The sequence below is a fragment of the Hypanus sabinus genome, chromosome 28 (assembly GCF_030144855.1).
Source record: "Hypanus sabinus isolate sHypSab1 chromosome 28, sHypSab1.hap1, whole genome shotgun sequence".
Classification (NCBI taxonomy): domain Eukaryota; kingdom Metazoa; phylum Chordata; class Chondrichthyes; order Myliobatiformes; family Dasyatidae; genus Hypanus; species Hypanus sabinus.
This window is the reverse complement of record NC_082733.1, coordinates 38,473,963-38,496,976: the sequence shown is the minus strand read 5'-3', so window position 1 is coordinate 38,496,976 and position 23,014 is coordinate 38,473,963. Positions and strand designations below refer to the sequence as shown.

At 43.8% G+C, this 23,014-nt stretch overlaps 1 protein-coding gene across 1 annotated transcript in view; it reads right to left on the bottom strand.

Annotated features, from left to right (window-relative positions):
* The window catches only part of itga11a (integrin, alpha 11a), a 265,485-nt gene that overhangs the window by 46,518 nt on the left and 195,953 nt on the right, over positions 1 to 23,014 (bottom strand). Inside the window, exons 15-20 of the mRNA XM_059952982.1 lie at positions 21,033 to 21,163; positions 20,194 to 20,360; positions 11,486 to 11,628; positions 7,965 to 8,075; positions 3,193 to 3,278; positions 724 to 865 (exon numbers count right to left, since the gene is read on the bottom strand). Coding sequence (XP_059808965.1) covers positions 724 to 865; positions 3,193 to 3,278; positions 7,965 to 8,075; positions 11,486 to 11,628; positions 20,194 to 20,360; positions 21,033 to 21,163 — 780 coding nt within the window. The remainder of the gene's footprint in view (positions 1 to 723; positions 866 to 3,192; positions 3,279 to 7,964; positions 8,076 to 11,485; positions 11,629 to 20,193; positions 20,361 to 21,032; positions 21,164 to 23,014) is intronic.

Genomic DNA, 23,014 nt, shown 5'->3' with positions numbered 1-23,014 from the left:
AAGCACAGACTGTTTTCTAGATGGGAAGAAAATTCAAAAATCGGAGGTGCAAAGGGACAGGGGAGCCCTTCTGCCGGATCACCCTAAAGGTTAACTTGTAGGTTGAGTCAATGATAAGGAATGCAAATGTGATGTTAGCATTCATTTTGTGAGGACTAGAATATAAAAACATGGATGTGGTGCAGAAGCTTTATAAGGCATTGGTCAGACCATGCTTGGAGTATTGTGAACAGTTCTGGGCCCCTTACTTAAAAGATGTGCTGGCATTAGAGAAGGTCCGGAGGAGGTTCACAAGAATGATTCTGGTTGTGAAAGGGTTAATGTATGAGGAGTGTATGTAGGGATTTCAGATACACTGAGGTGGCTTAAAGAACAAGTTATATTATAGGCCAAAAAGGAGTACAAATTACTGGAACTGGTTTCAAACTTTCATCTTCTTTGTAAGAAAACAGCCTAATCCTTCAAGGTTGAGCTGACTTTGTACTGGAATGTGAAAACAGCCCAGGAGAACTGTGTACATGAACTTAAGCCCTGTGGATTTTTGTTACGGTTTTTGATTGCTCCATGCTTAGGAACATAACATATGGAATGCTGCATTGATGGTTTAATCATCGTGGTATGCTATGTCAGTAGGTGAAGGTTATAGAGCTGCAGGTGGTTGGGTGGTTTATCACAAGGAAGGGTGCTGACGGGACTTATCGAGGTTGTAGAGAGGCCACTCACCTTCTGTGTGAGGCTGGCAAATTGCAGGTTCCTGGAGAAGGTGATGTTGAGGATGGTGCTGTAGGCATTCTCCCGCTTATTCTCCAGCCAGGTGTCCACAACCAACCTCCGCCGCGTGTCCTGAATAGTGTAGGGAAACTGGCTGCAAAAGACCCAAGCCATGAGTTGCTGGAAGGCAGGTCGATTCACTGGTGTTTACCATCTTCTTAACCAATCTCAGGTAAATTGTTTCAAACTCCAAAGTTACAGAGTCATAGGCATAGAGCACTACAGCACAGTCCACTCGTTCCATGCTGAACTGATTTTCTGCCTAGTCCTGTCTACCTGCACCTGAACCATACATCTCCAAACTCTCCCATCCACGTACTTATCCAAACGTTACAGTGAACTTGTAATGAGCTCTTCGGGCCTGTGTGGGACACTGGAGAATGTTGGGCTCTGAGGAGAGGAGAGCAGGTTTGTAAATCTGGCGGATGCAAAAGATGTTGGGAATGGCGAGGGTGGAGGGGTGTGGGACAGGTGACAGAGAAAGAATGACAGGGGTGGGGGTGGTGTGGGTGCAGACACACCCAGCCCTGAGACACCAAGCATGGTCATTTGATTCCAAACAATTGGTTTATTGATTATTACAGAATGTCTCTCTGGTGCTTCCCACTCCCTCCCCTTTTCCCAACCATGATTCCCCTCTCCCTGCCCGCTTCCCACTCTCGGTCCACAACAGATGCCTATATCAGAATCAGGTTAATCATCGCTCACATATGTTATGAAATTTGTTTTTTTTTTGTGGCAGCAGTACAGTGCAATACATAAAAATAGTACAGAACTGTGCAAGAAGTCTTAGGCACCCTATCTCTATATACACTGTACATTGAAACATATAACCATATAACAATTACAGCACGGAAACAGGCCATCTCGGCCCTTCTAGTCCGTGCCGAACGCTTACTCTCACCTAGTCCCACCCACCTGCACTCAGCCCATAACCCTCCATTCCTTTCCTGTCCATATACCTATCCAATTTTACTTTAAGTGACAATATCGAACCTGCCTCTACCGGAAGCTCGTTCCACACAGCTACCACTCTCTGAGTAAAGAAGTTCCCCCTCATGTTACCCCTAAACTTTTGCCCCCAACTCTCAACTCATGTCCTCTTGTTTGAATCTCCCCTACTCTCAATGGAAAAAGCCAGTCCACGTCAACTCTCTCTATCCCCCTCATAATTTTAAACACCTCTATCAAGTCCCTCCTCAACCTTCTGTGCTCCAAAGAATAAAGACCTAACTTGTTCAACCTTTCTCTGTTACATATAGTGAAATATGCTTTTCTGCATTAACAATCAACACAATCTAAGGATGTGCTGGGGGTAGCCTGCAAGGGTTGCCATGCATTACGGTGCCAACAGAGCATGCCCACAATGTTCACAGAACAGCACAAGTAACAGCGACAACAGCAGCAACAAAATTACAACAGCAAAATAATCCCTTTTTCTCCTTACAACCCACCCACCCACTCACTCAAAGATGGGCCTCTATTCCCAGGACAGGACATCTCTCACACTCATGTCTTCAGCCTCCATGGACCCGCCAACGTGGGGAGGAGGTTCACTAGCTGTCATCGTAGCTGGTCTCTGTCCACAGCACTAGCCAACTAGACATCCATCCTCAGGGTTGGCTGGGTTTTGAGCACGGAACAGGGTACTAGACTCTGGCCTGATCTATAATCCCCCAAACCCCTGTCCCTGAACCGTTACCTAACCACTAGTTCCCTCCTAGTTGCCTCCCTGAGTGACATCTGAGGTTATAATTTGGTTTATCCAGTTCTAATTTTAAAAGACAGCAAGACTCTGGGACAGTCTCACTGTTGTGTGGGTGAAAGTGCCAGTCTCCCTTCAACCTCTCTCTCCTCACCAGAGTGCCAGAGTGGGTCCAGAACCAGCCCAACTCAGTATCAGCCCATGCTGTAAAGCTCTTCTCCAGTAAAATAGCCTTCTCATCCTTGTTGCCTGGGCTCACACTGCAATAAAAGTAGGTCCAGAGGCAGTGGGTGAGCAAATTGGAAGAAGATCTGCCTTGTCCTAGACTGCACTATAGTGAAGCAGTTAGCATTACAGCACCAGGGGCCCAGGTTCAATTTCCGCCGCTGATTGTAGGGAGTTTGTGCGTTCTTTCCGTGTCCCTGTAGGTTTCCCCTACGTGCTCCGGCTTCCTCCCACAATCCAAAGATGAATGGGTTAGGGTTAGAGGGTTGTTGGGCATCCATCGCTGGCACTGGAAGTGTGATGACACTTGTGGGCTGCCCTCATTAGGCCTTGAGACTGTGTTGGTCGTTGACATAAAGGGCACATTTCACTCTATGTTTCAATGTACACACAGCAAATTAAACTGATACTTTCATCTTTTATATGGACTTCTGGATTTCGCTCACAATTGTGATAAACGATATAGATTCCTGCTGTGGCTGACTACCCACCTGCTACCATAGATGTCAGTACGAGCTCGTAGGGACAGGTCTGGCACGCAGTGTTCATCCTCACCACAGTCGCTCCAGAAGCCAACCTGTGTTGGAAACAACATCAAACAATTAGCCACTCCAGTCTTAGTTTAATTTATTATTCTCATCACCGAGATAAAATTAAAACACCTGCCCTGCATACTGTTCATTCAAAGTTCAAAGTAAATTTGTTATCAAAGTACATATCACCACATACAACCCCAAGATTCATTTTCTTGCGGGCATACTCAATAAATCCATAATAGAGTAATAACCATAACAAAACCAATGAAAGACTACACCAATGGGCATTCAACCAGTGAGCAAAAGCCAACACACTTTACAAGCACAAAAACAGTAATAATAATAACTAAGTAATAAATATTGAGACCATGGGATGAAGAGTCTTTGAAAAGAAAGTCCATAAATAGTGGGAACATTTCAATGATGGGGTGAGTGAAATTGAGTGAAGTTATCCCTTCTGGTTCAAGAACTTGAGGGGTAATAACTGTTCCTGAACCTGGTGGCTTGGGTCCTGAGGCTCTAATGCATTCTTCCTGATGGCAGCAATGAGAAGAGAGCATGGTCTGGGTGTTGGGGATCCCTGATGATGGACGCTGCTTTCCTGTGACAACACTCCATGTAGAAGGTGGGGAGGGGTTTACCTGTGATGGACCGGCTGTAACCACTACTTTTTACAGGATTTTCCATTCAAGGGAATTGGTGTTTCTATACCAGGTTGTGACGCAGCGGTCAATATGCATCAAAACATACCAAGAGGTGCGTTGTTTGCATTAACAACATCTCCTAGGGATGTGCTGGAGGTAATCCCACAAGTGTGGCCACACATTCTGATGCCAACACAGGATGCCCACAATGTTCAGCAGAACAACATAAGCAATAATAATACACAATAATGGCCACAATACTAATACTCTATAAATAAACTGTAATAGTACTTGTAAAAGAGCGCGGATGGGGAAAACCTGGAAGTTCTCTCTCCAGCACTCGTCATTTGAGCATGTACAGACTTTTTCCTTGTCATTATTCCCTAAACAATACAGTATAACAACTACTTTATATAACATTTACATTGTATTAAGTAGTATAAGTAATCTAGAGATGATTTAAAGTATATGGGAGGATGTGTGCAGGTCTGGAGCTCCGCCGGGTCCTAAAGTCCACCCACACTGAGACAGGTTAAATAAGGGACTTGAGCATACTTGTTTTTTGGTATCCACAGGGGGTCCCGGAACCAATAAAGAGGGATTCTGAATTTGGAAATGCAACTGGCTCCAAGGATTTCAGATAAGGGATTGTGGACCTGTACAACTACAGCAACAAAACAAAAGAAAAACAATAACAACAAAGCAAGCCCCTTGCATGGGCCTACCACTGATTCACACACACAAGCCAGACTCCAGCTCCAGGACAGGTTGCCTCTGGGCCTCCAGACTTGGCATCAAGCCTCCAGCTCGTGGACACTGGGCCTCTGGCTTGCGGTGGGGAGAAGCAGATGGGATGAGGGGAGAGTGATTATAACACTCTCAGGTCTGCCCATGGGGTTTGTACTGAACCCCAGGCCAATATGCCAAGACCAATAGCTCAGTTTAACCAGTTCAACGCCTCTCTATTTCTGGGACGATGAAGCTGCAGAAAGGGTTAACAAGCTACTGTGCATAGAAGAAGAAAAAATACTTTAAACCATTATACAGTGGTGTTGAAGTGTTGTAAAAATCCATGTGTTTTATACAAGTTCAGCTAACTCAGCCCAAGTTGCAAAGAGACTTTGGATTTTCCAAATGGCATTTTGCCACACCATAGGGTGTCCATAAATACCGTGTCCTCAGGGGGTGATTAGAACACACAGACTGTAGATGTTACTTGTGACACCAGCCAGAATCATCCCTAAATTCAGCCATTGGAAGAGTGGAGAAATTGGAAAGATGAACAACAGCCCAGGCTGATGAGATGTGCTGCATTCTGGAATCAGAGACTATCATCAGGTATCTGGGGTGTGGTGCAGACTGGTTCAGTTTAGCTGGGGGAGGAATGGAGGACTGTGGGGAGAGAGGCGTTGTAGAGTGAAGCATCTCCCACAAGACTGATGCCATGTCTTGAACAGCAGCCAAGGGCTGAAATCATCGCAAGCTCCTTGTGCCAAGACACGTAATCCAGCTCTCCTTATGCAGACACATTGGGGAATTTTATGGTGGGTTCCTGTTTATCGTTAAACCAGCTCGAGTCCCCTCACAGAGTGCATTACCTGCCCGATGTTTGTGCTTAGCTGCACAACTGTGACTGCCCTAAAGAAATGCCAGAGAGATAGAATCCTCTTTCAACTTACTGCCTGCTGGGCCGATGAATTCATTTTTAGAAATACATTAATTATTCATTAAAAGCTTATTACTTATATTAAAAGTTGAGTATGCACATAATTTTCAACTTACCAGCCCTTATTACCAGAACCATCATATGCACAAAGTTGAGAAAAACAGGAGAAGGAGAAGGCCTTTTGGCCCCACAAGTCTTCTCCTTTCAATGTTAGCAAAGCTGATGATCCACTTTTAATGTCGTGTACCCTAGCCTCTTACTTACATCTCCTGCACTTAGAAACTACCCAACTCTTGTATTCAGTGATTTGACTTCCATTGTTTTCTTTGCTGGAGAGTTCCACAGCTTCATTTCTCTCTGGGATGATGTTTCTTCCCATTTCTGTCTTAACTGACTTCTCCCTCACACTGTGAACCTCTGGTACTGAACTCCCAGCCATTAGGAACATCCTTTCTGCATCTAAACTAGACAGTCCTGATGGAATTTTGGAGCTTTCTATGAGGTCCCCTCTCAATTGTCTAAACTCCAATGTACACAAGTCTAAATGATCCAATCTCTCTTCACATCGTTCCCAGCAATGTGCTTAATAGACCATTTCAGAAAGCTATTAAATATCACCTATATCATTGCTGGGGGAGTGTCACTGAGAGGCACAGACTGTTGGTTTCCATCTCTAAGGGTTAATTAATGGTCAGAATCAGGCTTATTATCACTGGCATACAAAATGATGCAGGGTATAGATGGGGTGGTCCAGCCAGTGGTGTAGTGGCATCAGCTCTAGACTTTGAGCCAGACGGTCCCGAGTTCGAATCCAACCTGGGTAGCAGCAGTATCTGTGCGGAAGAAAGGCCTGGCAGTCTACTTCCGTATCTTGCCATGACAACTAAACTATCCATCGGGTCGCCATGAGTCAACAACGACTCGACGGCACTCAACAATACAATAGAAAGGGTAAATTCAAGCACTGAGGTTGGGTGAGATTAGAACTACAGGTCAAGAGTTAAGGGTGAAAGGTGAAATTTAAGGGGAGACATTTTCACTGAGGGTGGTGAGAGTGTGCAATGAGCTGCTGGTGGAAATGGTGGATTTGGGTATGATTTCAACACTTAGGGAAAGTTTGGATGGTTCCATGGATGGGAGTGGTATGGAGGGCTGCGTTTCCAGTGCAGGTTGATGGACTAGGCAGATTAATAGAGTATGAATTAGATAGGCTGAACAGCCTGTCTCTGTGCTATGACTATGACTCTTACACTGGCATATGTCGTGAAATTTGTTGGTTTTTGGCACACAAGGGGAGCATGATTTGGCCACTGCTCTCTAATGGTAATACAAAAATATGTGTGATCATGGATTATCTCTCGTGTTTGCCCCACGTTAATAAAATTTTGGGTTCACCAAAAACAAGATTTAAATTCTTCTGCACAACCCTGGAACCCAGGGAGAACTAGCTGAGGGTTTGCATAAATCCAACTGTTCAATCTGCTAATGAGCAGCAAAAAAAACATACAATCAGTGGCCACTTTATTAGGTACACCTGCTCATTATTGCAAAGATCTAATCAGCCAACCATGTGGCAGCAACTCAATGCATAAAAGCATGCAGACATGGTCAAGAGGTTCAGTTGTTGCTCAGACCAAACATCAGAATCGGGAACCAATATGATCTACGTGACTTTGACTGTGGAATGATTGTTGATGCCATACGGTGTGGTTTGAGTATCTCAGAAACTGTTAATCTCTTGGGATGTTCATGCACACCAGTCTCTAGTGTTTACAGAGAATGGTGCAAAAAAAAACCAAAAAAAAAATCCAGCGAGGGGCTGTTCTGTGGGTGAAAATGCCTTGTAAATGAGAAAGGCCAGAGGAGAATGGCCAGACTGGTTCAAGCTGACAGTAACACAAATAACCATGTGTTACAACAGTAGTGTGCAAAAGAGCCTCTCCGAATGCATAACATGAGCTACAGCAGCAGAAGACCAAGAACATGAAGTGGTCACTTCATTAGATACAGGTGGTGCCGAATAATATGGCCACTCTGTATAATTCTTAGCCTTTTTAAAAAAGATTTCAAATTCTCTAGCTTCCTTGGTAGGACCAGAATGCTATCACTGGTATTACTAATCTATGCCTGCTAAGACTGACCCATTAATATAACTACAATATTTACCGTTAGGACCAGACTGCCCTGTGCAGCCACATTTTAAATACGTTTGCAACCATTCCATTTAGTAAGATAGTAGCACGTGTGCTCTGTGTTTGATTGACAGCTTTGTACCTTTGTGCCCATGAGTTAAGTGTGAGAGAGGGTCTTCAATTAAGATATAAGTACTGAATAGCTCTGTTTTAGTAACTTTGTGAGCGAATTGTGCAAGCCATACCTCCTGAGATGATAACACACTCGTACCACACACCACCCACCGTGCCTTTGGCTGACGTTGGCCATCCGTCATCCAAAACCGGGCCATATTCGGGATCTATGAGGCCGAAGTCCAATATGAATCCTATGGATCTCACATAATCCAGTGTATCCTGGGGGAAGCAAGGAATAAAAAAAAGGCTGAGCTCAGCAGATCAGAAGTAGTACTTGGTAATTTATTCTGATTTCTCACATCCCCAGGGTATTGCGAAGTACTGTGGGAACACCTTCATTGTGTAGCCTGCACAATATCTTGAATGCAACTCAGAATAGTTTGTCTGGAGTAACTGATTATTGAGTCACAGGATATAGAAACAAGCCTATTAACCAACCGAGCCCAAGCCAAGATACACTGACCCTATTTACTTAGATATGGCCTTGGAAGTCCCTGGTCCAATTCATGGGAGATTGGACTTCAATTTTAAAAAAATGAGTGCGATCATACACAACACACATAAAATGCTGGTGGAGCTCAGCAGCTCAGGCTGGTGAACTAAGAATCTGATAGGAGAGGAGAGTGGACCATAGGAGAAAGGGAAGGAGAAGGGCACCAAGGGGAAGTGGTAGGCAGATGAGAAGAAGTGAAAGGCCAGAGTGGGGATTAGAGGATGGTTGGGGGTGGGGGGGGGGGTGTGGGGGAAAGATTTGTTCACCACAAGGAGGAATTGATATTCATGCCATCAGGATGGAGGCTATCCAGACGGAATATGAGGTGCTGCTCCTTCTCCTGGAGGGAGGCCTCATCTTGACACAACCCAATCTACTTGCATAAGGCCTTGGAAATACCTGGTCCAATTCATGGTAGATTGGACCTCAGTTAAAAAAAAAAGGGTGCAATCCTGTTGAAATATGCAAAATGGTTTACTTTTATTTTATTTATTCAGAGATATATCATGGAAACAGGCCCTTACGGCCCAACAACCCCGTGCTACTCAATTACACCTATGTGACCATCTTACTCATATGTCTTTGGAATGTGGAAGAAAACTGGAGCACCCGGAGGGAACCCATGCGGTCATGGGGAGAAAGTACAAACTCCTTACAGACAGCGAAGAAATTGAACCCGGGTCACTGGCGCTATAGTAGAAGTTGCATAATTAACGTTGGGGTGGCCAGTCCCCACCTATGTCCCTTCATTGTGTCAACCAATGGTACTGAACTACTTTGGATGGACATCTTGATCACTCTGGGCTGCAGGGCCTGTTTCCATGCTGTGTGACTCGATGACTCTACCTTTTACAGGTAGTTGTTGGCTCGGTGTAATGGTAAGGGTTTGCAGCTGGAGATGGGTGAACACACAGCTGACTGGTTGAGGAAGGCGGCTTCCCAGAGTATGAGTGTGGTGAACTACATATACCTGTCTGGAGACGCCCTCCCTCCCCCCCCTCGCTGACTGCTCCTGTGGCTCCTCCCACAGACCCTGGTATAAAGGCGATTGGAGACATGGTCCCGGCCTCAGTCTCCAGGATGTACTGTGGTGGTCATTTGCTGCTTGTTCTTTCTTCTAGCCAATAAAAGCCTATATCTCGCCTCACGACTCCGAGAGTTATTGATGGTGCATCAATGAGGAAGCACTGCCTTCTTTGAACCTTGCCCAGCTCATCCTTTATACCCACTATAACGGTTACATGAAGCAAACCCACACTGCTCAGAGACTGAGCAACCAGGGCTGTTGCTGTAGGATGTGCTTTCCACAATAACGAATTTTCAAAGTCAAAAAAGCACATGTGATCCTTTATAAGAAACCTGCAAAGGCAAACAATCTTGTAGCAATAAAGAAAACTAAAACAAGCAATATAGCAAAGTAATGATCAAATGATCTAAATGATCAAGTAGCATTCAAACTTGAGTTGGTGTAACTAAACGTAACTAGCAAAGTAAATAGCAGTCAACAACAAAATAGTCCTTCCCCCCCACCCCGGCTCCACCTAGACTGATGAACTATCAATAACTCTAGGAGACTGGAAGTGAGCGATAGGCTTTTATTAACAGCGAAAATGGAGCATGACCATGTTGGAGACTGAGGGAGGAGCAGTGCCCCAATTGCCTTTATACAGGGGTCTGTGGGAGGAGCCACAATAGCAGTCAGCAGAGGGGCGTGTCCAGACAGGTATACATAGTTTACCACATGGACTAAACAGAATTTAAAGACAAAGCGTGACTAACTATACTCATTCACTTCAGTCACTTGACAAATTACCCATAATAAATGCACAACACAAAAAGTAATACAGACAGACTGAAAATAAATACATGGTTCCTACACTCATCCAACTCACAATCCCAACCCAGGTCTCAAATCCCTCTGCAAGCTGGAACGAGCTGCGATTCACTCAGAACTGTGCCTGAGTCTCAGATTATCTGTATCTGCCGAGGATCATCATCGAATCAAGCCCTACTCTGTCTATGGAAGCCCTGAGTAACCATTAGCACCACTGGGGACCCTATCTCCATCCTCCCAACGGGATTAGGTCAAAGGTGGCACCCAAGGCTGCTTCATCTATCTTCAACCGATGCAGAGCAGGGGCACTGTCCTGGGAAAGGGGAGGAGATCAGAACGCAGGGTCAATCCAGGGCTGACTCGAGCAACTCAGGTAAAATGGAAAGATTGCAGGAAGCGAGGGAACCCCGCAGATTTTGGGTCTCAGGAGTGAATAGGTCAGAGCCGGGCACCTTGTGATAAAGTTTTAATTTCAATTTAGTGAAGGCACAGGGAGAGGGGGTGCCATAATTGACAACACCACGATGCAGCTGGGAGATCTGCTGCCTTGTAGTACAGTGACCCAGGTTCGAACCTGACTGCAGGTCCTGTCTGTGTGGAGTTCGCACGCTCTGTTGGTGACCCCATGAGTTTCCTCCCACATTTCTAAAAAAAAAATGCCTGTTGGTGCATTAACATAGAGAACTTAGAACATTACATCACAGTAGAGGCCCTTCAGCCCATAATATTGAGCCAACCTTTTAACCTACTCAAAGATCACTCTAACTCTCCTTCCTATATTGCGCTCCATTTTTCTATCATTTGTGTGTATCTAAGGTTCTCTTAAATGTCTCCAGCTTATCTGCCTCTGCTGCTAACCCTGGCAATATGTTCAATAGGCCTAACACCCTCTGTATTAAAAAAAAGTTATCTCTGACATCCCCTCCATACTTTACTCCAATCATCTGAAAATTATACCTCCTCATAATAGCCATTTTCACTCTGGCTGTCCACTTGAACCTCTGTCTGCATATTGCTGTATACCTGCAACTTGCCCCTCATGTAGGTGAGTAGTACAGTGTGAGGGTTGTTGATTGAAAGTGGGGAGAATGAAGTAAGATTAGTGTCAAAGGTTCTTGACCCAAAACGTTGACTGTCTATTTCCCTCCATGGATACTGCCTGACCTGCAGAGTTCCTCCAGTTCATTTGAGTGTTGCTGGTGTGAATGGGTAGTTGATTGCCAGAATGGAATCTGTGGGCCAAAGGGCCTATTTCTGCACTCTACAATGCTATAAAAATGCACCCCAAAGTCTGATACTCACCAGAACGTGGAAATTGAACTGGTCGCACGTTTCCAGCTCCGGCTCCACGCTGATGTTACTGTGGATATACTTTTCGAAGTTGTCATCAAAGAGTGCTCTGGGGGTGAATCTTCGTTCATCGATAGAAATGTTGTACATTATGGCTAAATAAAAATCAGAATATTGTCCGCATTGTCAGACTGGATTAGACTGGCAGAGTTCTCAGGCATTGCTTTAGTTAGTAGCAGGAAGTAAGTCTCTCAGCTCCCTGGACATGCATAAATGAGTGCATAAGACAAAGAAGCAGAATTTGACCCATCAAATCTGCTCTGGGTCATTTATTATCCCTCTCAACCCCACTTCTCCCTGTAACCTGTGATACCTTAATATTTAAGAACCTAACAACTTTCGTTTTAAATATACCTAATGACTTGGCCTCCACAGCCACCTTTGGCAATGAATTCCACAGGTTCATGACCCTCAGGCTAAAGAAATTATTCCTTGTCCCTGTTCTAAAGGGGCGTCCCTCCATTCTGAGGCTGTGCCCTTTGGTCATATACTGCCTCACTATAGGAAATCCTCTCCACATCCACTCTCTCTAGGCCTTTCAATATTCAATAGGTTTCAATGAGATCTCTCCTCATTCTTCTACACTCCAGTGACAACAGGCCCAGAGCCATCAAACACTCCTCCTATGTTAACCCTTTCACTCCTGGGATCATTCTTGTGAATCTCCTCTGGATCCTCTCCAATGCCAGCTCATCCTTTCTTTGATAAGGCATCCAACACTGCTCACAATTCTCCAAGTGCGGTCTGACCAATGCCTTATAAAGCCTTAGCACTATATCTTTGCTTTTATACTCTAGTCCTTTCAAAATGAATGCTAACATTGCACTTGAGATTTCAGCTTCATCCCCAGGGTTCCTGGGCAGCTCAGAACTCTGCCGTTTTCCTGCTATTGTTATGCAACTGGCAGAGTGGTTAAATTACCAGAATCAGGAGCTAATAAAACATGACCTGAGCTCAGCTTTCAGCAGAACAACTGTTGAAATTAAATTCAGTTACCAACGTCATTTTGAGCTCTTTTTGCTGGAACAGCAAAGGTTAAGAGAAGATCTGATTGAGATTTATAAAGCTTATGAGAGGCAGTGATGGGCAGCCAGTAACTTTTTAAATAGGTTTGAAATGTCTGATACTAAAGGTAATGCATTTAATATGAGCGAGGTAAGTAAAAGGAATCAGAATCAAAATGAGGAGCTAAGGAGATCTACAGGATATTTTTTTACACATATAGAGTGATGGATGCCTAGAATACATTGCCAAGGGTGGGTGTTGGAGGCAAATATGACAGACATGTTCAAGAGTCTCTTAGGCGGGCAAATTAAGAGCACCAAATTTCTTAGTGTTCACCTGACGGAGAATCTCACGTGGTCCCTCAACACCAGTTCCGTAGCAAAGAAAGCTCAGCAGCGTCTCTACTTACTGCGAAGGCTGAGGAAAGTCCATTTCCCACCACCCATCCTCATCACATTCTACAGGGGATGTATTGAGAGCATCCTGAGCAGCTGCATCACCGCCTGGTTCGGGAATTGCACCGTCTCGGATTGCAAGACCCTGCAGCGGATAGTGAGGGCAGCTGAGAAGATCATCGGGGTCTCTCTTCTCACCATTACAGAAGCTTACACTACACGCTGCATCCGCAAAGCAAACAGTGTTATGAAGGACCCCTCACACCCCTCATACAAATTCTTCTCCCTCCTGCCATCTGGGAAAAGGCACCAAAGCATTTGGGCTCTCAGGACCAGACAATGTAACAATTTCTTCCCCCAAGCCATCAGACTCCTCAATACCCAGAATCTGGACTGACACCAATTTACTGCCCTCTACTGTGCCTATTGTCCTGTTTATTATTTATTGTAATGCTTGCACTGTTTTGTGAACTTTATGCAGTCCTGGGTAGGTTTGTAGTCTAGTGTAGTTTTTTTCTGTGTTGTTTTTTACGTAGTTCAGTGTAATTTTTGTACCATTTCATGTAGCACCATGGTCCTGAAAAACATTGTCTCATTTTTACTGTGTACTGTACCAGCAGTTATGGTTGAAATGACAATAGAAAGTGACTTGACTTGAATGCTAAAAATCTTTAATAGATGGCTTAGCTTTATTTGTCACATGTACATTGAAACATACACTGAAATGTATTATTTACATCAAATCAAATCAGCAAGGGCTATGCTGGACAGTACTCAGGTGTTGCCATGCTTCCAGCACCAACATAGCATGCCTACAAAAAACTAGCCCCAACCTGCATTTCTTTGTAATGTGGGAGGAAATCGGAGTACCTGGAGGAAACCCACATGGTCCTGGGGAGAATGTACAATCTTCTTGCTTACAGCTGCAGGAATTGAACCTCGATCTTACAGTTGGCACTGTAAACATTTTTGCTAACTACTATGCTATGCCTCTCAGATTATGCTTTCTAATCCAGGCATCACCCTGGTAAACCTCCTCTCACCTTCTCTAAAGCTTCCACACCATTCCTATAATGAGGCAACCAGAACTGAACACAATACTCCCAGTGTGGTCTAACCAGAGAGTTAAAGAGCTGCAACATTACCTCGTGGCTCTTGAACTCAGTCTCTCGAGTAAAGACAGCCAACACACCAAATGCCTTCTCAACCACCCTATCAATTTGTGCTGCAACTTTGAGTAATCAAATCCTGAAAAATTATTGACTATGGCTAAAAAAGTTGTGTGGCAGCGCAGCGAACTGGGAGGCAAATCAAAGAAGTTCAGAAGTAGAGCAACTGTGGAACATGTCGCGCTGTCAGAGAAGAGACCCCCCCTCCCCCACCACCCAGAACATGCTCTCTTCTCACTGCTACAAGAGCCTCAGGACTCACACCACCAGGTTCAGGAACAGTTATTACCCCTCAACCATCAGGCTCTTGAACCAGAGGGGATAACTTCACTTGCCCCACCATTGAAATGTTCCCACAAATTATGTACTCACTTTCAAGGACTCTTTGTCTCATATTCTCAATATTTATTGCTTATCTATTTATTATTATTCTTTCTTTCTTTTTGTATTTGCACAGTTTGTTGTCTTTTACACACTAGTTAAATGTCCAAGTTGATGTAGTCTTTCATTGATTCTATTATGGTTAATTTGTTATCAAAGTACATATATGTCACAATATACAACCCTGAGATTCATTTTCTTGTGGGCATACACAAAAAATCCACAATACAATCAATGAAAGAGAACATGTTCTGGGTGATGGGTGTCCCTGATGATAGATGCTACAGTCCTGTGACAACACTTTGTATAGATATGTTCAATGGTGAGGAGGATCTCACCTGTGATGGACTGGGCCATATCCATTACTTTCTGTAGGATTCTCTGTTCAAGGGCATTGGTGTTTCCATACCAGGCTATAATAAAGCCAGTCAATATACTCTCCACCACATATCTAGAGAAGTTTGTCAGAGTTTTAGATGTCATGCCAGGTCTTCGGAAACTCCTAAGGAAGTAGGGGAGACACTGTGCTTTCTTCCTAATTCCACTTATGTAACAGTCCAGGACAGGACCTCCAAAATGATAACACCCAGGAATTTAAAGTTGCTGATCCTCTCCACCCCTGATCCTCTGATGAGGACTGGCTCATGCACCTCTGGTTTCCTCCTCCTGAAGTCAATAATCAGTTCCTTGGTTTTGCTGACATTGAGTAAGAGGGTGTGTTGTGGCACCTCAGCCAGATTTTCAGCCTCCCTCCTGTATGCTGATCTGTCACCACCTTTGATTCGGCTAATGACAGTGGTGTCATCAGCAAACTTAAGTATGGCATTAGAACTGTGCTTAGTCAAACAGTCATGAGTGTAAAGTGAGTAGTGCAGAGGGCTAAGCACACAGCCTTGAGGTGCCCCTATGCTGATTGAAATTGTGGAGGAGATGTTATTGCCAATCTGAACTGACTAGGATTTGTGAGTGAGGAAATCAAGGATCCAATTGCTCAAGGATGATTTGAGGCCAAGGTCTTGAAGCTTATTGATTAAGTTTGAAGGGATGCCGAGCTGTAGTCGATAAAGAGCATTTTTGCTGTTTAGATGTTACAGGGTTGAGTGAAGAGCCAATGAGGTGGCATCTGCTGTGGACCTGTTGCTCCGGTAGGCAAATTGGAGCAGATCCAAGTCTCTTCTCAAGCAAGAGTTGCTGATACGTTTCATTACCAACCTCTCAAAGCACCTAACCACTGTGGATGTAAGTGCTACTGGACAATAGTCACTGAGGCATCTCCAAGCCTGAATACTTGAAACTGCAGAGAGCAAAACAGTTCTGAATTGCCTTACTGCTTACTTTTCACCAACCATCAGTAAAACTTTCACTGCTTTTTGAACACAAACACACACAACAGACACTATTTAAAAATTGCTCACTCGAAACATGGTGTTGTGTCAGATGACCACACAAGTGCATGCGACAGATGCTAGTTAGAAACTGTTTGGCAACCGTCTCCTGTCCCATTTAAGCAGAATAATGTCCCAAATAAGTGAATAGAATCCAGACTATTTTCTCAATTAATTTTTGTTCTTTAAGAATTGCTCCAAATAAATGGCTGCCCCAATTAATTGATGACCCAATTAACTGGAATCCACTGTAAAAATAAAACAAGAGAAAATCTGCAGATGCTGGAAATCTGAGCAACGCACATGAGATGCTGGAGTTGCTCAGCAGACCAGGCAGCATCTACGGAAAAGAGTACAGTTGATGTTTCAGGCTGAGATCTGATGAGTCCTGATGAAGAGGATCAGCCCGAATTGTCAACTGTTTACTCTTTTCCATAGATGCTGCTTGGCCTGCTGAGTTCCCCCAACGTTTTGTGTGTGTCACTGTAAATGTAGTTCTGTACTCTTTCATGGTCAAAGGATAGTCCAAAGCATTTTACAATAGCAGAAGGCATTGTTGGAAAATCAGCTTCTAAATTGAGTACAAGGTCCCACATACAGCAGTTATTATGATAGGAATTGTCCAAATAATGGCTTCAGTAGTGTTAGTCAGGGATAAACTGTGGTCCACCCAAGGGAGAATTACATTATTCCTTAAGATTGTCATGATATCTACCTTTAAGACGTTAAACATCTCATCCAAAGCCAATGCTTCACAAGCCTGACTCTTCCTTAACAATGTGTCAGCTTAGACAGATGATTCAATCATTGAATCTCTTGTGTGGGTCTTGAGTTGAACAACACATTAGATATAATGGGTAAAGTAGCAGATAAGATACATTACTAAATCAACGTTACTCGATTCATCCAGAAACACTGGTTCAAAAGGCACAGTATTTCTATGAAGCTGTGAAACACAAAGACTGTAAGACATAGGAGCAGAAATAGGCCATTCAGCCCATTGAGTTTGCTCAGCCATTTGATCATGGCTGATTCATTTCCCTCTCAAACTCCATCTCTGTCATAAATTTACTCCCCTGAATCTTGAGACTATGTCCCCCAGTTCTAGTCTCACCTACTGGTGGAAACAACTTTTTTGCCTCTATCTTCTCTATCCCTTTCATAATTTTTTTGTTTCTGTAAGACCTTCTCTCATCCTTTTAAAATTCCAGCTAGTACAGACCCATGCAACTCAATCTCTCTTCATAGTCTAATCCCCTCATATCTGGAATCAACCTGGTGAACCTCCTCGGTACCACCTCCAAACCTGTAAGTTAACCTTAGGGCAATCCTTCATGAGGCCTCCCAAGTCCCTTTGCACCCTGGATTTTTTATTTTCCTCTCCGTTTAGAAAATAGTCTATGGAACATTGAACATTACAGCATCGTATGGATCCTTTAGCTCACGATGATGTACCAACACTCTAACCTACTCAAAGATCAATCTAGTACATAGCACTTTATTTTCCTTTCATCTATGCACCTACCTAAGAGTTTCTCAGAGGTCCCTTATGTGGACATAGATGATAGAAAAACAGAGAGCTCAGTAGGAGGCAAAAGTTAGACCTTAGAGTAGGTTAAAAGATCAACACAACGTCGTGGGGCTGGAGGGCTTGCAGTGTGCTGTAATATTCTTTGTATCTGCCACCAATCCTGGAGGCATGTTCAGTGCACCCACCACTCAGTGTAAAAACTTACCTCGGAAAATTCAAAAATCTGAGGTGCAAAGTGACTTACGCAGGATTCCCTAAAGGTTGATTTGCAGGCTGAGTGAGGAAGGCAAATGCGATGTCAGCATTCATTTCAAGAGGGCTAGAATGTAAAAACATGAGTGTAATGTTGCAGCTTTATAAAGCATTGGTGGGACCTCACTTGGAGTACTGTGAGCAGTTTGGGGCCATGCTGACCTTAGAGAGGGTTCAAAGGAGGTTCGTGAAAATGATTTTGGATTGAACAGCTTGTCATATGAAGAGTGTTTGATAGCTCTGGGCCTGAACTCACTGGAATATTGAATGTTGAAAGGCTCTGATAGAGTGGATGTGGAGAGGACGTTTCATATGGTGGGAGAGTCTAAGACCAGAGGACAGAGCCCCTGAATAGGAGGGTGTCCTTTTAAAACTGAGATGATGAGGCACTTCTTTAGCCAGAGAGTGGTGAATCTGTGGAATTCATCACCACAGGTGGCTGTGGAGGCCAAGTCATTGAGCATATTTAAAGCAGAGTTTCATAGATTCATGATTGGTCAGGACATGAAGGGATACAGGGAGAAGGCACAGACTGGGGCTGAGGGGGAAAATGGATCAGCCATGATGAAATGGTGGAGCAGACTCGATGGGCCAAATGGCTTAATTCTGCTCCTATATCTTATGAAATCCCCCCTACACTTTCCTCCAAAGCACTTCAAAATTATGCCCCTTGCATTAGTAATTTCTGCCTTGGGGAAAAGCCACTGGCCATCCATTCGATCTATGCCTTTTGTTATCTCGTACACCTGAATTTAATTCCAATCACTTAATATCTGGTAAGAAGTAAGAGCTGGACCTAGTAAAGGTAACTATGGATTGTGGCTAATGTTCTTCAGAGAAGGAAATCTGGCTTCTTTTCCCAGTCAGCCTATGTGTGACTCCAGTCTTACAGAAATGCCTACTGGAATTAGAGACGGACCATTAATGCTGGCAGTATCTTCTGAATGAATAATAGAGTGTATTTACTGTAGTATAACATCCCAAGGCTTTGGCAGATAAAATCTGGCCACAAGCCAGTTATAACTCAGCCAGGGGAACAGATTTTGAGGTTTGCTGTAAACCAACACATATACAGAGGCAATTCCAGATCTTAAATCTTGTCATTAGTCACCATTGGAATTAGGAACAGAATGTAGAACATCGAACATGACAGCATAGCAGAGGCCTTATGGCTGACAATATGAACTGATCTTTTAACCTACCCCAAGATCAACCTATCTCTTCCCTCCTACAGAGCTTTCCATTTTCTATCCCTCATTTGCCTATCTAAGAGTTGCTTAGATATCCATTATGCATCTGTCTGTATCACCACCACTGGCAAAAACCTTCTCTCTGACATCGTCCCTATACCTTCCTCCAATCACCTTAGACGTATGTCCTCTTGTATCAGCCATTTCTGCTGTGGATGTCCACTTGATCTATACCTCTTGTACACATCTATCGCCAGCTCTCATCCTCCTTTGTGCCAATGAGAAAAGCCCAAGCTCGCTCAACCTATCCTCATAAGACTTGCTCTTTAATCCCACGCAGCACACTGGTAAATCTCCTCTGCACCCTCTCTAAAGCTTCCACATCCTTCCCATAATGAGGTGACCAGAACTGAACACAATATTCCAAGAGTGGTCTAACCAGGGTTTCAAGGAGCTGCACCATTACCTCATATATGGAAGGAGAAAGGTGAGACCACAGACAGACCATCACTCTGACAGAACTGATGCTTAAGAAGCATTAAATTGACTCCCACTTTGCTATATATTCAGTGGCCACTAGGGCAAATACAACAGAGATGATTAAGAGATTGTTAGACTGTGCAGAGAATGGAGAGTGGACATTGTGTGGTCAGAATGATTAGTTTAGTGGGACATTTGATAAAGTCTATTTAGTTAGACACACCAAGGGCTGTTCCTGTGCTCTGCTGTTCTATGTTATATTTGCTAAAGTGAACAGATTCCATATGCAGTTATCAGGACTAGTTTTGTGGTATAGGATGGGGCTGGGAGTTTAGGCACCCTGACACACCAGTATGGAAACAGCTTATCCTCTCCACCAATGTTTGAAAAGACAGCAAAGTCAGCCAGTTTGCCAATGAACATCGATTTCCTGCTTTGTAAAACCATATGACAGAGGAGCAGAATTTGGCCTATTGTGCCTGCTCCACCAATACATCATGGCTGTTTTATTTTCAATCCCATTCTTCTGCCTTCTCCTCCTAGCTTTTGACATCCTTACTAATCAAGAACCTATCAACCACCAGTTTAAACATATCCAATGTCTTAGCCTCCATAGCCATCTGTGGCTAGGAATTCCACAGACTCACCATCCGCTGGCTCAAGAAATTCCTCCTCACCTCTGTTCTAAAGGCAAGTCCTTCTATTTCAAGGCTGTGCCCTTGGGTCCTAGACTCTCCAACTAATGGAAACACATCCACTCTATCTAGTCCTTTTAACATTCAGTAGACTTCAATGATATCCCCCTCGTTCTTTAAACTCCAGTGAGTAGAGCCCCAAATGCTCCTCGTATGTTAACCCAATGCCAGACTCACCCAGGGTGTTGTTCTGAAGTCCCGGTGTTTTGGCCGTGACTGTGAAACAGATGAAGATGGCCATACAGCTGCACTCCTTGTCATTTCTCCTGCAGTCTTTGTTGAAGATGTTGATCTTGGGTGGTTCGAACCTCATGCTGGCATTGACCTGGATAATGCTGCGGGACCTGAAGGGCACAGGGCGATAAATTCCTTGGTTACTCAGCCACACTGAAGCAGCAAGACCGCTTCCTTTGAATCACATGACCACAGGAGACAAAATGTGCCTTGTGGCTTTCAGAAAACTGCAAAACAATCAACATCTTCACAAACAAGAGAAGGACTTTCAAAGTCAAAGTAAATTTATTATCAGTGTATGTATATGTCATCATATACCAACTTGAGATTCATTTTCTTGCCGGCAATTACAGGTAAATAAAGAAATACATAGAATTTATGAAAAAATCCGTATAAACAAAAACTGTCAACTAATTAATGTGCGAATTTACAGAGAACATGGATTGTAGAGTCTTTGAATGTGAGTGTAGGTTGTGGAATCAGTTCAGAGCTAAGGTGGGTAAAGTTACTAAGTAGCTGGCACCAGTAGCGTGGCAACACTCTCAGGATCAGACTGTGTGGGTCACTGACACAAAGAATGCATTTCACTGTATGTTTTGACGTATATGTGACAAATAAAGCTGATCTTTAAAAAAAAATACCTTTCTATAATCTTCTGGGATTGTTATCAGCCAAGGTCGTGTGCTCAGTTCTGGGGAAAAGTGGTTGAGCTGGGACTAACAGTGAAAACGGTGACTGAACAGATCATTGGAAAAAAACGATAAATGCATCAACGAACGAACCATAACTGGACGGCGCTGCCAAGAGCTCCAACTGCCAGATCCACCAGCCCGTCATCGTTCATGTCCAGCTGTCCATGGATACTGCGGCCAAAGTACAGCAGGCCAGGACTGACCTCTGAGGCACTGATACGCTGTAAAACATCAACCACAGTGAAGCTGTGAGTGAAGTGTGTCCCTTACAGAATGTTCCGGCAGGTAGAGGGGCTGATGGGCCAAGAGTGCCACTCTTGGCTTGGAAAGAGAGACAAGGAGGATTAGTGGATGAGTGGCACCTTTAAGTGATACAGAGAACAGATCAAGGATCAACTTTATTCACCATATAAGGTATTAGGAATTCGCTGTGGTGTGCTGGTGTGACATACAACAAAAACAACATTCAACAATTATAAAAGGTATCAAAATATATAAAAAAATAGTTAGATGTTAAAGGACAGGTATGTAATAAAACGTGCATAAATACATAAATACCAGCATGTATTTACGATGTAAACAGCATTATAAAAAGTGGTTTAAAGTAATTACAGTGCAGTGACTGGGGTAATAGATCCAGGGGGTGGGAGGGGATAACTAGAATGATAGATCAGATTAACTTTTAAGATGGTGCGACATTTTTGTTTTAATAGCCCTATAGCGCTTTCCAGAAAGGGACCTTTTGAAAAGGCAGTTTTCTGACCCGGCAGTGTCCTCAATGACTTTTCCTGCCACTTCTTTGTCCTGGACACGTACAAGCCCTGCAGTGACGGTGGACTGCAGCCATGGACCTTTGCTGGTGGAATTTGACCCGTGGTGAGCAAAGCATAACCAAGAGAGGCAGGGGTTCCCTGCAAACTTTATAGCACCGAGGGCTTCCCAAATGGAACGAATGGACCTTCATGAACTAACTGATGGAGCTCGAGTTCCATGGTACATCAACAACTCCATTACATATTTAGACTAGTCGGGTGGGAGGAGGTGAGAAAGTTGACCAAATAGTTCTACTGGCTAAAGAAAATCATTCAGATCGCTTGCCTGCCAGGCCATTCACCTCTATGTCCCCCATGTCTGCACACAGCTTGGTCTGGCCTTTGGAGTGTCTATTGTCAAGGGAGAGAACTTTGTCTTTATCCATGAGCTATCCTGAGATCCAGTTTCTTGCAGGCATTTACAGGAAAATAAAGAAATACAATAGAATTTATGAAAAACGATACACAAAGGCTGTCAAACCACCAGTGTGCAAATGAAAACAAGTTGTGACTTAAAAATAATACTGAGAACATGAGTTGAAAGTGAGTCTGTAGGTTGTAAAGTCAGTTCAGAGCTTTGGTGAGTGAAGTTATCCACGCTGGTTCAGGAGCCCGATGGTTGAAGGGTAATAACTGCTCCTGAAGCTGGTGGCGTGGGACCTAAAGGCTCCTGTACCTCCTTCCCAAATGCAACAGCACCTTGTGTGTATGTTACTCTGGATTTCCAGCAACTGCAGAACCTCTTGCATTTCAGGTCCTCACCACTCTCTGGGTGACAAAGACCCCTCTCAACTTCCCTCTAAATTTCTGACCCACCTCCCTAAGTTGGTACCTCTGGTTTTATTAAACTCTGGTCGAAACCAGAGGAGTGAGAGAAGCCCAGGTCTGGGCATGCAGATCCTTGAATCCAGTTGCTAATGCAAATTCCAGCTACAGTCATTAAATGATGTAATGGACAAGCCTGCAGCTTAAATCATGGCCACCTGGGTAGAATGTTGGTACTGTACCGTAACTTTAAAGTAACTCAAGCCCCTAAACCAATGGAATGCTTGATTTACAAGCCAGCTCTGCTGTACCTTAACAGACATGACAGCACAATTGTCATCTGGACGATGTAGTGCCAATACTGCCATTTACTTAAGTATTAGGCTTTTACTTTTAGTAACGTCACCAACATGCTGAGTCAGTCACTGTGTTTAAAAGTCCTTTCTTAACTCATTCATGGGATGTGGGAATTGTTGGTAAGACCTGCAACTATGC